Consider the following 15651-nt stretch of genomic DNA (forward strand, 5'->3'; position numbering starts at 1 on the left):
ATTTGTCTTATTTCCTCCAGAGATCCTGAGCGTCTTAAAAACAGGAATGCTATCTTACCACTCACCCCAAGCTACCCAGTCTCATGCCAGTTTCATCCATGTAGGAGATGCTCAATCCATGTATGCTGACTACTGAGTATGACTGAGCAAAATATGAGATATTTGCAGTAGGTGCCTCTTGCTTTTTACTAAGAAATTCTGCAGTTCCTATTTGGAATCCTTAGGAAGTCCAGCTCTGGGCCAGGGGCCATGCAGAGTTAGTGAGAAACAAAATGGTCCTTGCTTTCAAGGTGATGAGCCTCTAGAGCAGGGTTCTTAACCTTTTTTGTTCCATGGAACCCCTTGCCAGTCAGGTAAAAACCATGGACCCCTTACTAAGTCCACACTATACTGTGTATTATTTATTAATAATAAATGCATCACACCTGGGCCAACACGTCCCCACAAGAATAATGCTTTTTTAAATTTTCAATTCAAGTTCACAGACCCCCTGGAATCTTTCCATGGATCCCTTAGAAGTCCGTGGACCCCTGGTTAAAAACCCCTGCACTAGAGACTCTCTCTTTTAGGTCCGCCAACTACCCACTTTATTTTAGGAGCAGTTATTTAATGGCCTGGCAAGATCTGCTGTGCTTCTAAAAATGACTCATCATGGGTTAAAGGCAAATAGTTTCCCGCATTCTCATCTCCTTCTTCTGGCCTCCCTCTGCAGTGGGTGAAAATGTTGAGTGATTGCTGATTTCCATCTGGGGGAGGAGAGGCTGAAGGAATGCATTCTCCTTCCTTGGGTTGCTTCATCTCTCTGGTGCTGAAATTTGCACAGGATGATGGAAACGAGGTGGGAGGTGGGAAACTGGCGGGAGACCAGAAGTGAGGGATGCCCCTTTGTAATTGGGCGAATAGCAGACCCCTGGCTTAGCCCTTCTTGGTGGGAAGTGGGGCTCGTTTGCCCTTTGGTTGCACAGCTGGATGGTCCATGTGTCATTTGACACTGAGCGTTTCCAATACCTGTTGGCGATTTTTCCTTGTAAAACTGCCATTTTCACGTTCTGGTGTCTGTCGATCCATGGGAGAAGAAGACCCTTTGCTCCTTTTGCATTCCAAAACCAGCTCTCTCTGGGTCATCGGCGACAAGGTTTAAATCAAATTGTGTGCGTGTGTGAAAGCACTCCCTGACGCTGTAGGATGGTCATCGATTTGAGTTCCATCAAGGGGCCTGAGCCGGGCTGAGGTGGGGAAGAAATCACCAGGGTCCATTTGTTTGGAGCAGTTACTCGTAAAAGGAGCCCATCTGCTGGTCTCCCATCTTTGTGTTGATGACATTTGTACTGTTTACCAGGAGCCTACAGCTGTCCGGAAAACTCAGACTGATGACAGTCCTCTTTGAAAGGCTTCTGTAGGTCTGCTTCTAGGTAGATGGGGAAAAAATGTATCTTCCAAGGTACAAGTGCTTGTTGACTTTTCAAACACAGTCCGTCTGCACTCTTTGTGGGGGGACTCAGGTCCACTCTGCAGAGAAGACCTTTCTGCCCATTTCCCAAGCACTTAAAAGGACAGCCATAAGTACTTGCCTTAATAGTTTATTAATTTTCCTTCCTCCTTTCCTTGGCAATCTACCCTGAGAAACTAGAAAATAATTTCCCTTACTCCCCCCCCCCCTTTCTTGTATAAGCTGAAATTGATTTCTTTCTAAGCTCATAAGGAAAAATAAATTAGACTGTCATTAATACAATTGCCTTTGCTGAATAAAAATAAAAGGCTAGTTTACCTTCAGGCTGTGGTGTATCCGAGCAAAGAGACGTTCTGTTGCTCCCAGGAGGGTTTTGCTATCATTGATTGCAAAATTTCATAATATCAATATAGGATAAATTATGGTCCCTATAAGAAGTAGTAGAATTGTGTGTTTGGGAGTTGAGGGGTGGAAATGGGTTGTGTGTATTTGGGAACCTGGAAAGCTAAGAAACACTCTTAAATCCATCAGCTTCTCTAGAACTCTTCTCAAATGCTTATTGTCATGACAACCATCTCTTCATAAAACAAGACTCGAATGGAATACAGATGGGACTGGTAGCAAGGTAGAGTTGCCATCTGCTTTGTTTTCCCTGAGGGGTATTTTTTTTTTTTGATCCCCAAGTCTGATCCTCATAGCTGAAAGTCTTGACTTATTTTTTTTTTCCAGGTTCAGATTGAGCTGCAAAATTTATTCTTTTCTCCTGACAAACTACTTGCTTACCTGTCATCACATACCTTAATGATTGTTAAATGGAGGAAAAAATGAATAATTCCGTGTGTGTCTAAAGGAGCTGTACATGTTTTAATAATTTATTCCCCAATCTACTTAGCAAAATCTGCTCTGAGGCATCTTGTCATTAAACAGTACAGTCAAAAGTGAAGTAAGGGAAAGTCGGACTAAAGCAATAATTTTCTCAGGAAACAGATAACTCTTGCTTCATTTGAACATTATATAATAGCCATGCTTCCAGAAAACAGAGTTGCCTGCAGGCAGCAATGAGCTTCTTCATTCTTTCTAGCCAACAAAAAGGAGCATTTCAATTCTTTAGGAGAGGAAAACATTTTCTGTTACCAAATTTGCCAGATGAATTCATTCTTACAGGGAAGACACAGCCTTTGTCAAAGATCTTCTTATGTCAACTTACTACAAAAACTGAGGGCATAATTTTTAAAGGAACACATTCAGTATTTTACCAATTGATATATGTTGTGATCAGAACTATATCCAGCCTTTGATGAATAAGAAAATACCTATCTAGCCACTAGAGGTGTGTGGTAAAGTAAATTGATATACAAAAGTCAGGAAAACTACTTCATGAATTCCTATTTCAAGTCAAGAGTAATTTCCCTCTTTGTAGCATAATTATTTTATGTAAGCTGTAATCTGTAATTCTAAACCTTCAAATTTCGAGAGGCTTTTACAATATTGCACCATTTATCTTTCCAAACAGAGAAGTTCTATAATTGCCTCTCCTGATCGGAGGTAATTTCTTTTCATACACTGTTTTAATGCTCTGTTGATGTATAAACATAATCAAATGCTGGTGGATGCGTAAAACGTGTAAGTGCGATATATTGTACCCACAAACCAGATATGGAAATGCATGTGATGAGTAAACAGTAAATGTGGGCTGAGGTCCAGAGCAAGGAAAGGCTCCTAGGAAATGTATGAAATAGAATCAAAATGCACTTCCGTGGTTGAGTCAGTGGTTCACATCAGCCTTCTGTTTCCTTGATGAGGTTTGAAACCGAGCAAAGGGTGAGAAAACTTGAACCCAGGTCTCTTTTTTTTTTTTAGATTTATTTATTTATTTCTCTCCCCTTCCCCCCCCATTAAATGTTCTATTTGCTATGTCTTCTTCTTTGTCTGCTTTCTGTTGTTGTCAGCGGCATGGGAAACTGTGTTTCTTTTTGTTGCGTCATCTGGTGTCTTTTCTCCTTGTGGGCTGCCATTCCTGGGCAGGCTGCACTTTCTTTCACGCTGGGCGGCTCTCCTTACGGGGCGCACTCCTTGCGCGTGGGGCTCCCCTACGTGGGGGACACCCCTGCGTGACAGGGCACTATTTGCGCGCATCAGCGCTGCGCATGGGCCAGCTGCACACGGGTCAAGGAGGCCCGGGGTTTGAACCGCGGCCCTCCCATGTGGTAGACGGATGCCCTAACCACTGGGCCAAGTCGGCGGGCCGAACCCAGGGTCTCTTTGCGTTTCCCTTTCTCAACTGTGCAGTCTGCAGGGAGTAACCACCCATTGTGCCTAAGACCTTTTCAGAGGACACAGCCGGCCTCTCCATTTCCAAACTCTCTGCTGCCTCTTCTTTTTCCTGTAGGTAAAAATGGGGAAGAAAGAAATAGAAAAGAAAAATAAATGTATAATAAATAAAAAGAAAAAAAAAAAGGAAAAAAGAAAAAATGGGGAAGAAATGGAATTATGGAGAATAATACTGTCAGTTTTTATTTTGGATGGGCCATGGAAACATCACTTTTGAATTTTACATGTAAAAATAAATCTTGGGGAGCAGATGGAGCTCAGTGGTTGAGCACCTGCTTCCCATGTATGAGGCCCCAGGGTCAATCCCCAGTACCTTAAAAAAAATAGTAATAATAATAATTCTCAAAGTCAGTTGTGTTCAGTTATGCTCCATGGTTGTGAAGGAATTGATTATGATGTCACAAATGCTGTCATTTTTGTATGATGTGAAATAATAAAAGGAAGAGTTATTAGACTCCCAGTAAAGATTGCTAAGTTTGTAGATTTAGGCATATACCATGATTTTCACCATCTGTAATTCTTTTAACATATGGTCATCTGAATAGTCAAGGTAATACACTGGTTTGTTGCCTTTGTTGAATTTTAAATCTGTGAACTGAATTCTTGAAATTTTGCTCAAAGCAATTGGATATCAACTCTGCTCATTGTGACATATTTTTAAGATATCAGATTGGTCATCTTTGCCTCCTCACTTGCCACTGGTTTTTATTGCTTAGTCTTTGCCTCTGAAAGCACTGCTTCTTTTCCTTGAGCAAGTAGCCATCTCAAAGATGGATTTTCTCTCTCCATCTCAAGGCAGGGAAGGAGCAGAGCATATAATGAGGAAGGCTGCTGAATTCAGTGGGAAACCATAGGCTGTTCTATTGGGGACATTCAAATACCGCAGCGTTCAGGTTGGCTAAATATCTTAAAACGCTTTGAGAGTAATAAATCCCCAAACCTGCTTTCTTTTCTCATTTTCTCACATACGCATTTTAGGAGAAATGTAATCCACACGTTCTGGTTCTCTCACTTTTAAATCATGAAAATGTTGCTTTGTAGGAGCTGTTTGATTGATGTCCACAAAGTCATCTATTCTTTTTTATTAGGTTATTTATACATATAAAGACATAACAAAAGTAAATTGAAAACAGAACACGAACCACCTTGTGACTTGTCGGGGCAAACCCGAAGTGCCCCATTGAGATTTAAAGCTCAAAATCTAAAATATTTTAGAACTAAACCCTGCTCTTGGTACTTTGCAAAAGCAGGGCTCCTTTGCTGTAGGCGGAAGTTGCAGGACTGTTAAGATGAAGTAGGAAAAAGATTAGTATGCACTTGTTAGCTGCTCTGGTACTTGAGACAGCCGCCAGCTCCTCACTTTCTACAACAACCCTCAGAATAGGTCGGTTCAGCTGCATTGTGTAGATGGGAACCCTTTGGGAGACCTTGGATGACTGGTCCCAGGTCACGGAGGAATTTCAGCTCAGGTCTACTTGACTTTTTGGCTCAGACTCTTTTCATTACTTCCACCCTAGCCTCCATATAATCAAAAATCCCATCTGGGGAAGTGAGTTGGAAATACCTAGTCATCAGTCCTGAGAACCAGGGCTATTTTTACTTTAAGAAGAAGCCAGGTCAGTTGGTGATTGTGCAGGAGTGTTGAGTGGTGATATTATGTGTGTGTGTGGGGGGGTGCTGCTCACACATCCCTTTTTTAAAAAATTTATTATCTTTTTTTAAAAAGATACATAGATAACACTAAATGTTACATTAAAAAATATGAGGTTCCCATATAACCCACTCCTCACATCCCCCACTCCTCCCACATCAACAATTTCTTTCATTAATGTGGTACATTTATTGCATTTGATGAGTACATTTTGGAGCACTGCTGCACTGCATGGATTACAGTTTACATTGTAGTTCACACTCTCCCCCAGTCCATTCAGTGGGTTATGGCAGAACATACAATGTCCTGCAACTGTCCCCGCAATATCATTGAGGACAACTCCAAGTCCCGAAAGTGTCCCCATATCACACCTTTCATTCCCTCTCCCTGCCTTCAGCATCTCCTGTGGCCACTGTCTCCTTATCAATGATATAATTTCTGTCATTGCTAGAGTCACAATAATTATGTAGTAGAATACCACTAAGTCCACCCTAATCCATATTTCATCCCTCCATCTTGTGGATCCTGGGATGGTGATGTCCACTCCACCTCTAAATTGAGAGGGGGCTTCGATCCCACATGGGTGACGGAGGCGATTCTCCTGCTTGGAGTTGTAGACACTCTCAGTTCCTTGATGGAGCAGTTGACCATCTTCACCTCCCTGTTAACAGACCTGGGTAAGTCCAATGAATTGGAGAGTAGGTGTTGCAACTCTGCTGAGGCTCAGGGCCCAGCTGGTCACACATCCCTTTATCTCAACAGAAGATATCCAGGGTCCATGCAGTGTTGGGTGTGAGCTGGATTCAGGAAGAAGGTCAGGACTTTGCATTGTGATTCATACTGTTTCTTAAAAAAAAATGTCATGCTCTCAGCATTTATTTGATTTCCTAACAGTCTGATCAGTGGTAAGACTGATGCATGGTATTACATATTTAAATGGATTACGCTCGTTTCTTAAAGAAGAACTTTCTCTTACTTGTACTATTACCGGAAGCTTCTTAAAGTGCCACAGAAGAGGAAGCACAGCTTTAATGGATCTCCCCTTAATGGGACTACATAAAAAGGAGAAGCTGAAAATTTCTTCTGGAGAAGACTGGGGAGGGGAAGAGGTCATATTCAACTCTACTGTGGGGTCTGTGGCCCCTCATAGGGCATTAAATTATAAAAATTATAAAATGGAGGCCACGTGCTCTGCTGGGCATCAGAATAGGACCCCAGGCTCTCCTGATACTATCTGTTTTATGGGCTTTCTCCCAGGAATCCCAAGTTTTATTCATCTTGTAGCTGTCTTTGAGCAACAGTCTCACCTTCTCTGTTTTGCAATTCAGGAAAAAATGAAAGAGGCGATTTCCTAACTGACATTTCGGAGAACATTGTGGTTATCATATGACTGAGAACATGATTAATTTTGTTTGAAGGTCAGGACATCAATATTTTTTCCCAGTGGATTTACTAAGGGAACTCACCACCTGGCGTCAATTTTGGAGATAGACTTTCCTCCAGAGAAAAGTTGCTTTTGCAAGTCATCTCCACAGCTTGTCTCCTGTGGAAATAAGCAATAGAACTGTGGGAACATTTAATTTTTCTCATGCCTCTACTGTAGAGCCAGTGTGATGGATCACTCACTCTGCGACAGTGTGGAAGTTTACAAGCATTCATGTTATATTAGTCATTTTGCTTAATGATCTCTGAGTAATTTTGAACATCGCTGCTAAAAACCTTGCCACACCCAGCAGGGGTGCATGAGGCTTTCAGAATCTCCTCTCAATCAGAAGCAGAGTGGGCATCACCATCCCAAATCCTCAAGACTGAGGAATGGACAAATATAAGGGGGAAGCAACTATGGGCTAAAGTAGACTTCTTATTCTTCTAGCAATGGAAGAACTTGTATCATTGATCTACAGGCAGTGGCCACCAGAGGTTCTGGGAGAGGGAGAGGGAAGAATAGGTGGAACATGGGGCATTTTGGGGACACTGGAATTGTCCTGCATGACACTGCAATGACAGATAAAGGCCATTATACATTTTGTCAAAACCTATAAAATTGTGTGAGGCAAAGTATAAACCATAATGTAAACTATAGACCATGGTTAGTAGCAGTGTTTCAATATGTGATCATCAATTATAACAAATGTACCACACTAGTGAAGGAGGTTGTTAATAGGGGAAAGTAGGGGAGAGGAAAGGAGCGGAGTATAGGGGAATCCCCCTATATATTTTTTGTAACATTTACGTAATCTAAAGCTTCTTTCTTTCTTTATTTTTTTAAAGATTTATTTTATTTATTTCTCTCCCCTCCCCCCCACCCCCAGTTGTCTGTTCTCTGTGTCTATTTGCTGTGTGTTCGTCTTTGTCCGCTTCTGTTGTTGTCAGTAGCATGGGAATCTGTGTTTCTTTTTGTTGCGTCATCTTGCTGTGGTCAGCTCTCCGTGTGCATGGTGCCATTCCTGGGTAGGCTGTACTTTCTTTCACGCTGGGCGGCTCTCCTTATGGGGTGCACTCCTTGTGCGTGGGGCTCCCCTACGCGGGGGACACCCCTGCGTGGCACGGCACTCCTTGCGTGCATCAGCACTGAGCATGGGCCAGCTCCACACAGGTCAAGGAGGCCTGGGGTTTGAACCATGGAACTCCCATGTGGTAGGCGGACGCCCTAACCACTGGGCCAAGTCTGCTTCCCTGTAAAGCTTCTTTAAAAAAGAAAAAGAAAGAAAGAAAGAAAGAAAGAAAATCCATATGCCTGTCCTGAGGAATAGTAGAGAAGAGGATTTGGGAACTCCTGAGACCAAGGGAGTGGAGAGGACATGCTATGAGCTCCTTCCACAGTCAAAACTAGGTTAAAATACCTTGGTGGAAAAGCAGTTGCTTTATAACAGGGGACAGAAGGCAGGGATAGCCTTGCTTGACTGAATGTATGGGGGAAGTGTGTGTGCTTTTCTATGCTAGAAGTCTCCTTCCATCTCATTAGCGAGGTTGCTACCCAGTACTAGAGGTGAGGTGTTGGGCTTGAGACATTTCTGCCTATTTCCAGTATATTTTATCTCTGGATAGTCTATTACTTGACCTGTGAGTATATACCAGACAAAAAGACCTGTCTTTTCTTTTTTAAAAAATTTTATTTTATGAGATTTCTGAGCATCTGATTTCATCTAGCCCCAATAAATGATTTTCACTCCTTTGGAGGTAAACATTCTGTCCCAATGGGGGAGAGTCCTCTGCCTCTTTGCTTTTACCATGGGGTCGTCAAATGATGGGGAGATGCCACCTCTTACTTGGTCACCCATGAAAATATCTGTTACTGACACCTCCCCTCACATCCAGTAGTTGCTGCTAGCATCCATTTTCATTTTTGCAACACTCTCATGGGAATCTTTGAATGTCTCTAAGTTGTAGTGTCAGATCCTTTAGAAATTGTGTATTAGATTATTCTTTTTTTTTTTTCCCTCCATCTCCCCTCCACCCTGCTGTTTTTTGCTGTCTGTGTCCATTCGCTGTGTGATCTTCTGTATTTGTTTCTCTTTTTCTCTTCTCTTCTTGTCTTTCTCCATTAGGATTCACTGGGATTCGATCCTGGGGACCTCTGATGTGGAGAGTGGTTCCCTATCAATTGCACCACCTCAATTCCTGGTTTCTGTTGCGCCTCGCCTTGTCTCTCTGCTTTGTCTCTCTTTTGTTGTGTCATCATCTTACTGTGTGACTCACTTGTGTGGACACTGGCTCGCCACATGGGCACTTGGCTCACCACGAGGGCACTTGACCCGTGCAGGTACTCAGTCTGCCGTGCAGACACTCACGCGGGCACTCGGCTTGCCACATGGCCACACTTTTTTTTTTTTACCAGCAGGCCCCAGGGACTGAACCCGGGTCCTCCCGTATGGTAGGCGGAGGCCTTATCATTTGAGCCATATCTGCTTCCCTAGATTATTCTTCACATTCACAGGGAAAGAAAGCCAAGATATAGAAACTTTTCATCGGTAGGTAGTTATCCCCATACCCTTTTTTGGTCTGGAATGTGTTACATTCTTTTTCCTCTTTAGTTACGGACTGAAAGTATTAGTAGGTGTGTGTTTAGCACCCGTTGGGTGTTTAGTTCCTGTGCGGTTAACACAAAATTGAGAGCATTATATTGCAAGTAAGGAGGCAATCTCTTCTATGGCTTCCTTACCTAGGCCTCATGTTCACGGAAGAGCTTAATCCATATTTTTCTTTCCACATCCCACTCCCACCCCTGACCCCACCCCAAGGCCGCAGAGGTCACTGTGGAGCACATCATCCCTTGTCTGCAGGTCATATGCACAGCTGGGGAAGATAATTAAATGGACTTCTCCTTTCTGAGATTTCTAAGAACTTTCAACACAAGGATCCAGCAACATCACTAGACTCAGACTGAACGCTCTTATGTACTTGGGACAGATTTCATGATCACCATCCTTGTGTGATACAGATGGTTCTGGTAAGCTTCTTAGACTCCCAACAGACCACTAAAGCTGTTGGACTTTAATGGCACTGTTTTGAAGCGAGGTTGAAAAAGCACAATTCGGTGTCAAATGTAAAGTTGCCACCAGAAAGTGCTCCTCTGGTTTTCCAGAATTGTTGGGTGATGTGGCCAACTGCAGTTCGTGGGAGTCCAAACCACTGAGAACTCTGTGGACACCCCAAAACCCCATCCTGTCTCTCTTTTGTTTCTGACTCATTTTTTGAGGTTGCTATAGGATATTGAATGATCTGGTGCAGGTTTCATAATGGGTGACAGCATCATATGATGACACGTTTTTCTCCCCACATAGAACGGTGAATGCCAGAAGAGGGAAAAATGCCTCACTTTTGGATGTTAACATTTTTGAAAGTGAGTTTAATTTATGGTATAACTCTGCATTACTATGATGAGAGTTTGCTTATACAACTGGGTGAAATTTTAGAGCATTGAAACTTTCTTGAGAGCTTTCACTTTAAACACTGCTCCTTGGGTTTGGTGTATCCCCTTAGTCCTTGGGTACTGAGAAGGAAGAGGTTTCCTGCTGCCCTCAGGGGATGTTCCTCTGTTTCTCCCAGAGCAAAGCTAGTTGATTTTGACCCAGTGTACTCTAGCTCAATACCTGTGGGATCTAGAAAACCTGTTCCTTTTTTCCCTCCAGGGGGCCTGAAACCAAATCATTGTTTTTGTTTTTACATTTTATTATGGTGTATTCATCAGCCAAAGGTGTACTGATGTAAAATACCAGAAATCGATTGGTTCTTATAAAGTGTATTTATTCGGGGTAGGAGCTCACAGTTACCAGGCCATAAAGTTACTTCCCTCACCAAAGTCTTTGGCCATGTGTTGGAGCAAGATGGCTGTCGACGTCTGCCAGCGTTCAGGCTTCCTGGGTTCCTCTCTTCCCGGGGTTCATTTCTCCCCAGGCTCAGCTCCTCTGTTTTCTCCACCACGTCAGCTGTAGACTATGAGGCTCTCTAGGCTTTGCCTCGCTCCACAAGGCCAGCTGCAGACTATCAGGCGAGCGGCTCTGTCGCTCTCCCAGAGGCTTGACTCTCTTTTCTCATGACCAAGCTCCTCTGTGTACTTACTTTCCGGGGCTCCAGGTCAAAAACTCCAACTCTCTTCTCTGCTGTGTAGTTTTCTCTGTGTCCTTGCCTACTAAGGGGGCAGGGACTTGGCATCCTACTGATGTGGCCCAATCAAAGCCCTAATAATTTAATCACGACCAGTTTACAAACATAATCCAATATCTATTTTTGGAATTCATAAATAAATGCCAAACTGCTCCATATGGTAACATATATAGAACATAAGATTCGCCATTTTAAGTGTACAATTCAGTGGTATTAATTACATTCACAGTTATGCTACCATCACCACCATCCATTACTGAAACTTTTTCATCATTCCAAACAGAAACTCTGTGCCCATTAAGCAGTAACTCCCTAGTCCCCTTTCCCCAAGTCCCTGATAACCTCTAATATACCTTCTGCCTCTATGAATTTGCTTATTCAAGATATTTCATAAAAGTGGAATCCTACAATATTTATCCTTTTGTATCTGACTTATTTCATTCAGCATCCTGCCTTCAAGGGTCATTATGTTGCAGCATGTATCACAGTTTCATTCCTTTTATGGCTGAATAATATTCCATTGTATGGATACACTTTATTTTGTTTTATCCATTCGTCTGTCAATGTGCATTTGAATCATTTCCTCCTTTTGGCTGTTGTGAATAATGCTGCTGTGAACACTGGTGTACAAGTATCTGTTTAGAGTCCCTGTTTTAAAATTCTTTTGGGCCAAATCACTGCCTTTTAATCCTTTAGTTTTTCTTATGAATAAAGCAAGTAGACTGCTTTCTTATTTCTCCATTGGCAAACCCTGAGTTATGTGGTCAGATCCTCTCTTTTCATTTAAGACCCTGTTCTGATAAAGACTGCACTGTTTTGGCCCTTGGCATGGGAAGGAATCATTGTGTAGAAGATGCAGTAATTTTGAACTTGGGAAAAAAAGTGGATTTGATAGAATCATGAATTTTTGCATGGGTACAAATTCTAGCATTACTGTTTCATGCATAATGAACTTGAATGTAGTGTGACAAGATGATCTGTTAGAAACACCAGAAAAGATGCTCAACATCATTAGTCATAAGGGAAATGCAAAATAAGAGCACAGTTTAATACCTCTACCCATATATTAGAAGGCTAAAATTAAAAAGGTTGACCATAGCAAGTATTGGCAAGGTGGTGGAGCAACTGGTATTCTCATCTATTGCTGATGGAAATGTAAAATTGTGCAACTCCTTTTGAAAACTGTCTGGCAGTTTCTTGAAACGTTAAGCATACACCTACCGTATGATCCAGCCATTTCCTTAAGTATTTAGTCCCAAAATAATGTAAGTAATTTTCCATACAAAAATTTCTACGTGGATGATCCTAGCAGCTTTATTTGTAATAGCCCCAAACTGGAAACAATGCAAATGTCCAACAATAGGATAAACAAATTCCATATACTGGAATGCCACTCAACAATAAAATGAATCAAGTGTTCATATATTCAACAGCATGGGTAAATCTCAAAATCAGTTTGCAGAGTTAAAAAAAATAATAAAAAATAAGAGACTCTTAGAAACTGAATTAATATGGTAACCATGGGAATTGGAAAGGATAGGAAGAATTTGAGAGTTAGTTCCAAAACAGAATTGACCAATTTGACAATGAGGAAATGGAGAGAGAGGCATGGACCTGAGGTCTGTCTTTAGCTTGGGTTTCTCTATGTGAATTCTCAACTATTTGGAGGTAACTACTGTGTCACTGGTAGAGTTTAAACATACAAGAAACAAGGAGCTCATTGTTATAGGTTGAGCATGTCATGCTTGCAAGTCCCCAAAGAAGAAACACCCATTGGGAAAGCCACCGATGCTTAAGGAAACAAACTTATGATTTGGCTCTTTAATAAATACAAGCACAGACACCTAATGAAAATGCCATATCAGTGAGAGAAGAGAAGGGAGGTAATGTAGGCAAAACAGAATTCCTAGAGCCATCCCCACGGATAAGAGGTAAGGAAGAGAGAAAGGAGCTAGACTGTGATGGATCAATCAAGGCAAAAGAACAGGAGACTGCTTTGGGAAGCAGCAAGCTTTAGGGAGACCTTGTTTGCTTCATGTCCCAGTCACTCTGGCAAATTGTAATTTGTGTGGTTGGATGTTAGTCCCTTTTTCCAAATTCTGTAGTTAATTGGAGTAGATTAGACGTAGAGGCAGCTGTGGTTGAGAATCATGTTCTAGAGCAGGGGTTCTTAATCAGGGACTTCAGTGGCACTGTGAGCTTGAATTGAAAATAAAAACACACACACACAAAACCCATTATTCTTGCGGGGATGTGTTGGTGCGGGTGAGATCTATTTATTAAATAATACACAGCATAGGGAAACGGACTTTGGCCCAGTGGTTAGGGCGTCCGTCTACCATATGGGAGGTCCGGGGTTCAAACCCCGGGCCTCCTTGACCCGTGTGGAGCTGGCCATGCGCAGTGCTGATGCGCGCAAGGAGTGCCGTGCCACGCAAGAGTGTCCCCCGCGTGGGGGAGCCCCACGCGCAAGGAGTGCGCCCGTGAGGAAAGCCGCCCAGAGTGAAAAGAAAGAGCAGCCTGCCCAGGAATGGCGCCGCCCACACTTCCCGTGCCGCTGACGACAACAGAAGCGGACAAAGAAACAAGACGCAGCAAATGGACACAGAGAACAGACAACCAGGGGAGAGGGGGAAATTAAATAAATAAATAAATCTTTAAAAAAAAAAATACACAGCATAGTGTGGGCTTCGTAAGGGGTCCGTGGTTTTCACCTGATTGGCAGAGGGGTCCGTGGAACAGCAAAGGTTAAGAAACTCTGGTCTAGAGACAAAGATTATATTCTCATCTCTGACCTTAATAATTACGTAGCCTCGTTGAGCATCTGTGTCCTTACCTGTAATGGGGGAATATCAGTTCTTATTTCTTAGGGTTCTGATATTAATAAAGAGGAAAAGAAATGGGACCAGGAAGCACTTAACATTGCTTCTAACCCTTAGTGAGAGCGCGGTCCATTTGTCATCGTGGTCTTTTTCTTTCTCCTCCTCTTCTTTTTCTGCTTCTGCCTCTGTTTCTCCTCTTCCCCTTTCTCTCCTTCTTCCCCCTCACTCCTCCTCCTTCTTTTTGTCTTTCCCATCTCCTTCTTATTCTTGTTATCAGCCTTGCACCATGCTGTCAGTGATGATTGGAAAAGCTACGCTCTTCTAATCCCCCATGAAAATAAGGACACAGTTTAATGGTTCTTACCAGAAGAAATTACAGTATCACCTTGCATTCCCATGACTCATTCTCCCCAAGTGATTTCCATGTGCTGTTTTGTTCTTCTTCCTTTTACACAGTCTCAAAAAGGAGCTTGCATTAGTGACTCAGCAAGGAAATAGAAACCTGTTGACCTGAGACTTGCCTTGTCTCTCATTCCTTTAAGTTTTAAGGCAGATAATTTAAATTTCTTGTACCTTAATATCTTCAGCTGAAACAAAAATGAATATTAATAGTCACACTGGGTGATTAGAAATGTCTAAGTAGAAATCATACAAGCTTTAATACAATTTAAATACAGAACTTCATAGAAATCTGAGTTGAATAAGTTTGTATATTGCCAGTAGATGTGATATTAGGGAATTAAGAAATGTAATACCGCATTGAAATTCATTGATATAGCTAGGTTTATAGCTAGGTCATTTGAATTCTGCATAACATGTGCTTCTATTACACCTCATCTTGTCTACTAGAGAATAGACCAAATCAGCTCCATCCTGTGGTTGCATTAATTTCAACAGTAATGAATACTTTTCATTTCGAGTCAGCAGGGTTTATCTTATCTTGTTCCAGGCTTTGTGGATTTGTCCCTCCATGATCAGGTCCACCTTCTGGAATGTGCTTGGCTGGAGATCCTGATGATTGGCCTCGTCTGGCGCTCAATGGAGCATCCGGGAAAGCTCCTGTTTGCTCCTAACTTGTTGCTGGACAGGTGAGTGATCTGGTTGTAGCTGGGGCGAGCACCGCCTGTTTATTCATGAAGACACATTATTCAGTCCTCTGTGAAACTTCAGAGAACTTCATCAGGTGTGTTTACTTTACAAATGGCTAAATTCAGGTGAGGCAGATTAACCAAGTTCACAGAAAACTAAGGATAACTTTCTGCTGGACATCTGCTCCGAGGACCTTTGTTATACAATCTTTGTCAACCAAGAGCTACCTTCATTTTGTCTTACAAAAAAATGATGACTAACCTCCCTTCCTTAAAACTTCTTTTGTTGGTGATGGTAGCACAGTATCACCAATGTACTCAGTACCACTCAATTGTATAATTGAAAGTGGTTAAAATGGGAAATTTCAAATAGTGTATACATTACTACAATAAAAAAGTTAAAAAACAAAAAAAACCTCCAAAACACCCTGGTTTTAGTCCAGGTCCATCAAAGCCACAATAGCCTTTTCCTTTTCTTCTCTACTTTTCCCATCAGTAAAATGAGGAATTTGACCAGAGGAATTTGAAGACCACGCTCAGTTCCATGAGTTCATAGAAATTACTTGCTTCTTTTAGGAACTAAAGATTTCTATTTCCAAATGTGTTGACTTCTTCAATGTCTTACATTTAGATTACCCTGTCGGTCCTACTTTCTCTTTGGCCATCATTGCTTAGAGTAGTTGCATTTAGACATTATTAAAT

The 15651-nt window shown here is 42.0% G+C and overlaps 1 protein-coding gene across 1 annotated transcript in view; it reads left to right on the plus strand.

Moving 5' to 3' along the window:
• Nucleotides 1-15651, plus strand: part of ESR1 (estrogen receptor 1) — a 387555-nt gene that overhangs the window by 303895 nt on the left and 68009 nt on the right. Inside the window, 1 exon segment of the mRNA XM_058289585.2 lies at nt 14811-14949. Coding sequence (XP_058145568.2) covers nt 14811-14949 — 139 coding nt within the window.

This window comes from Dasypus novemcinctus, chromosome 28 (genome assembly GCF_030445035.2).
Source record: "Dasypus novemcinctus isolate mDasNov1 chromosome 28, mDasNov1.1.hap2, whole genome shotgun sequence".
In the NCBI taxonomy this organism is placed as follows: Eukaryota; Metazoa; Chordata; class Mammalia; order Cingulata; family Dasypodidae; genus Dasypus; species Dasypus novemcinctus.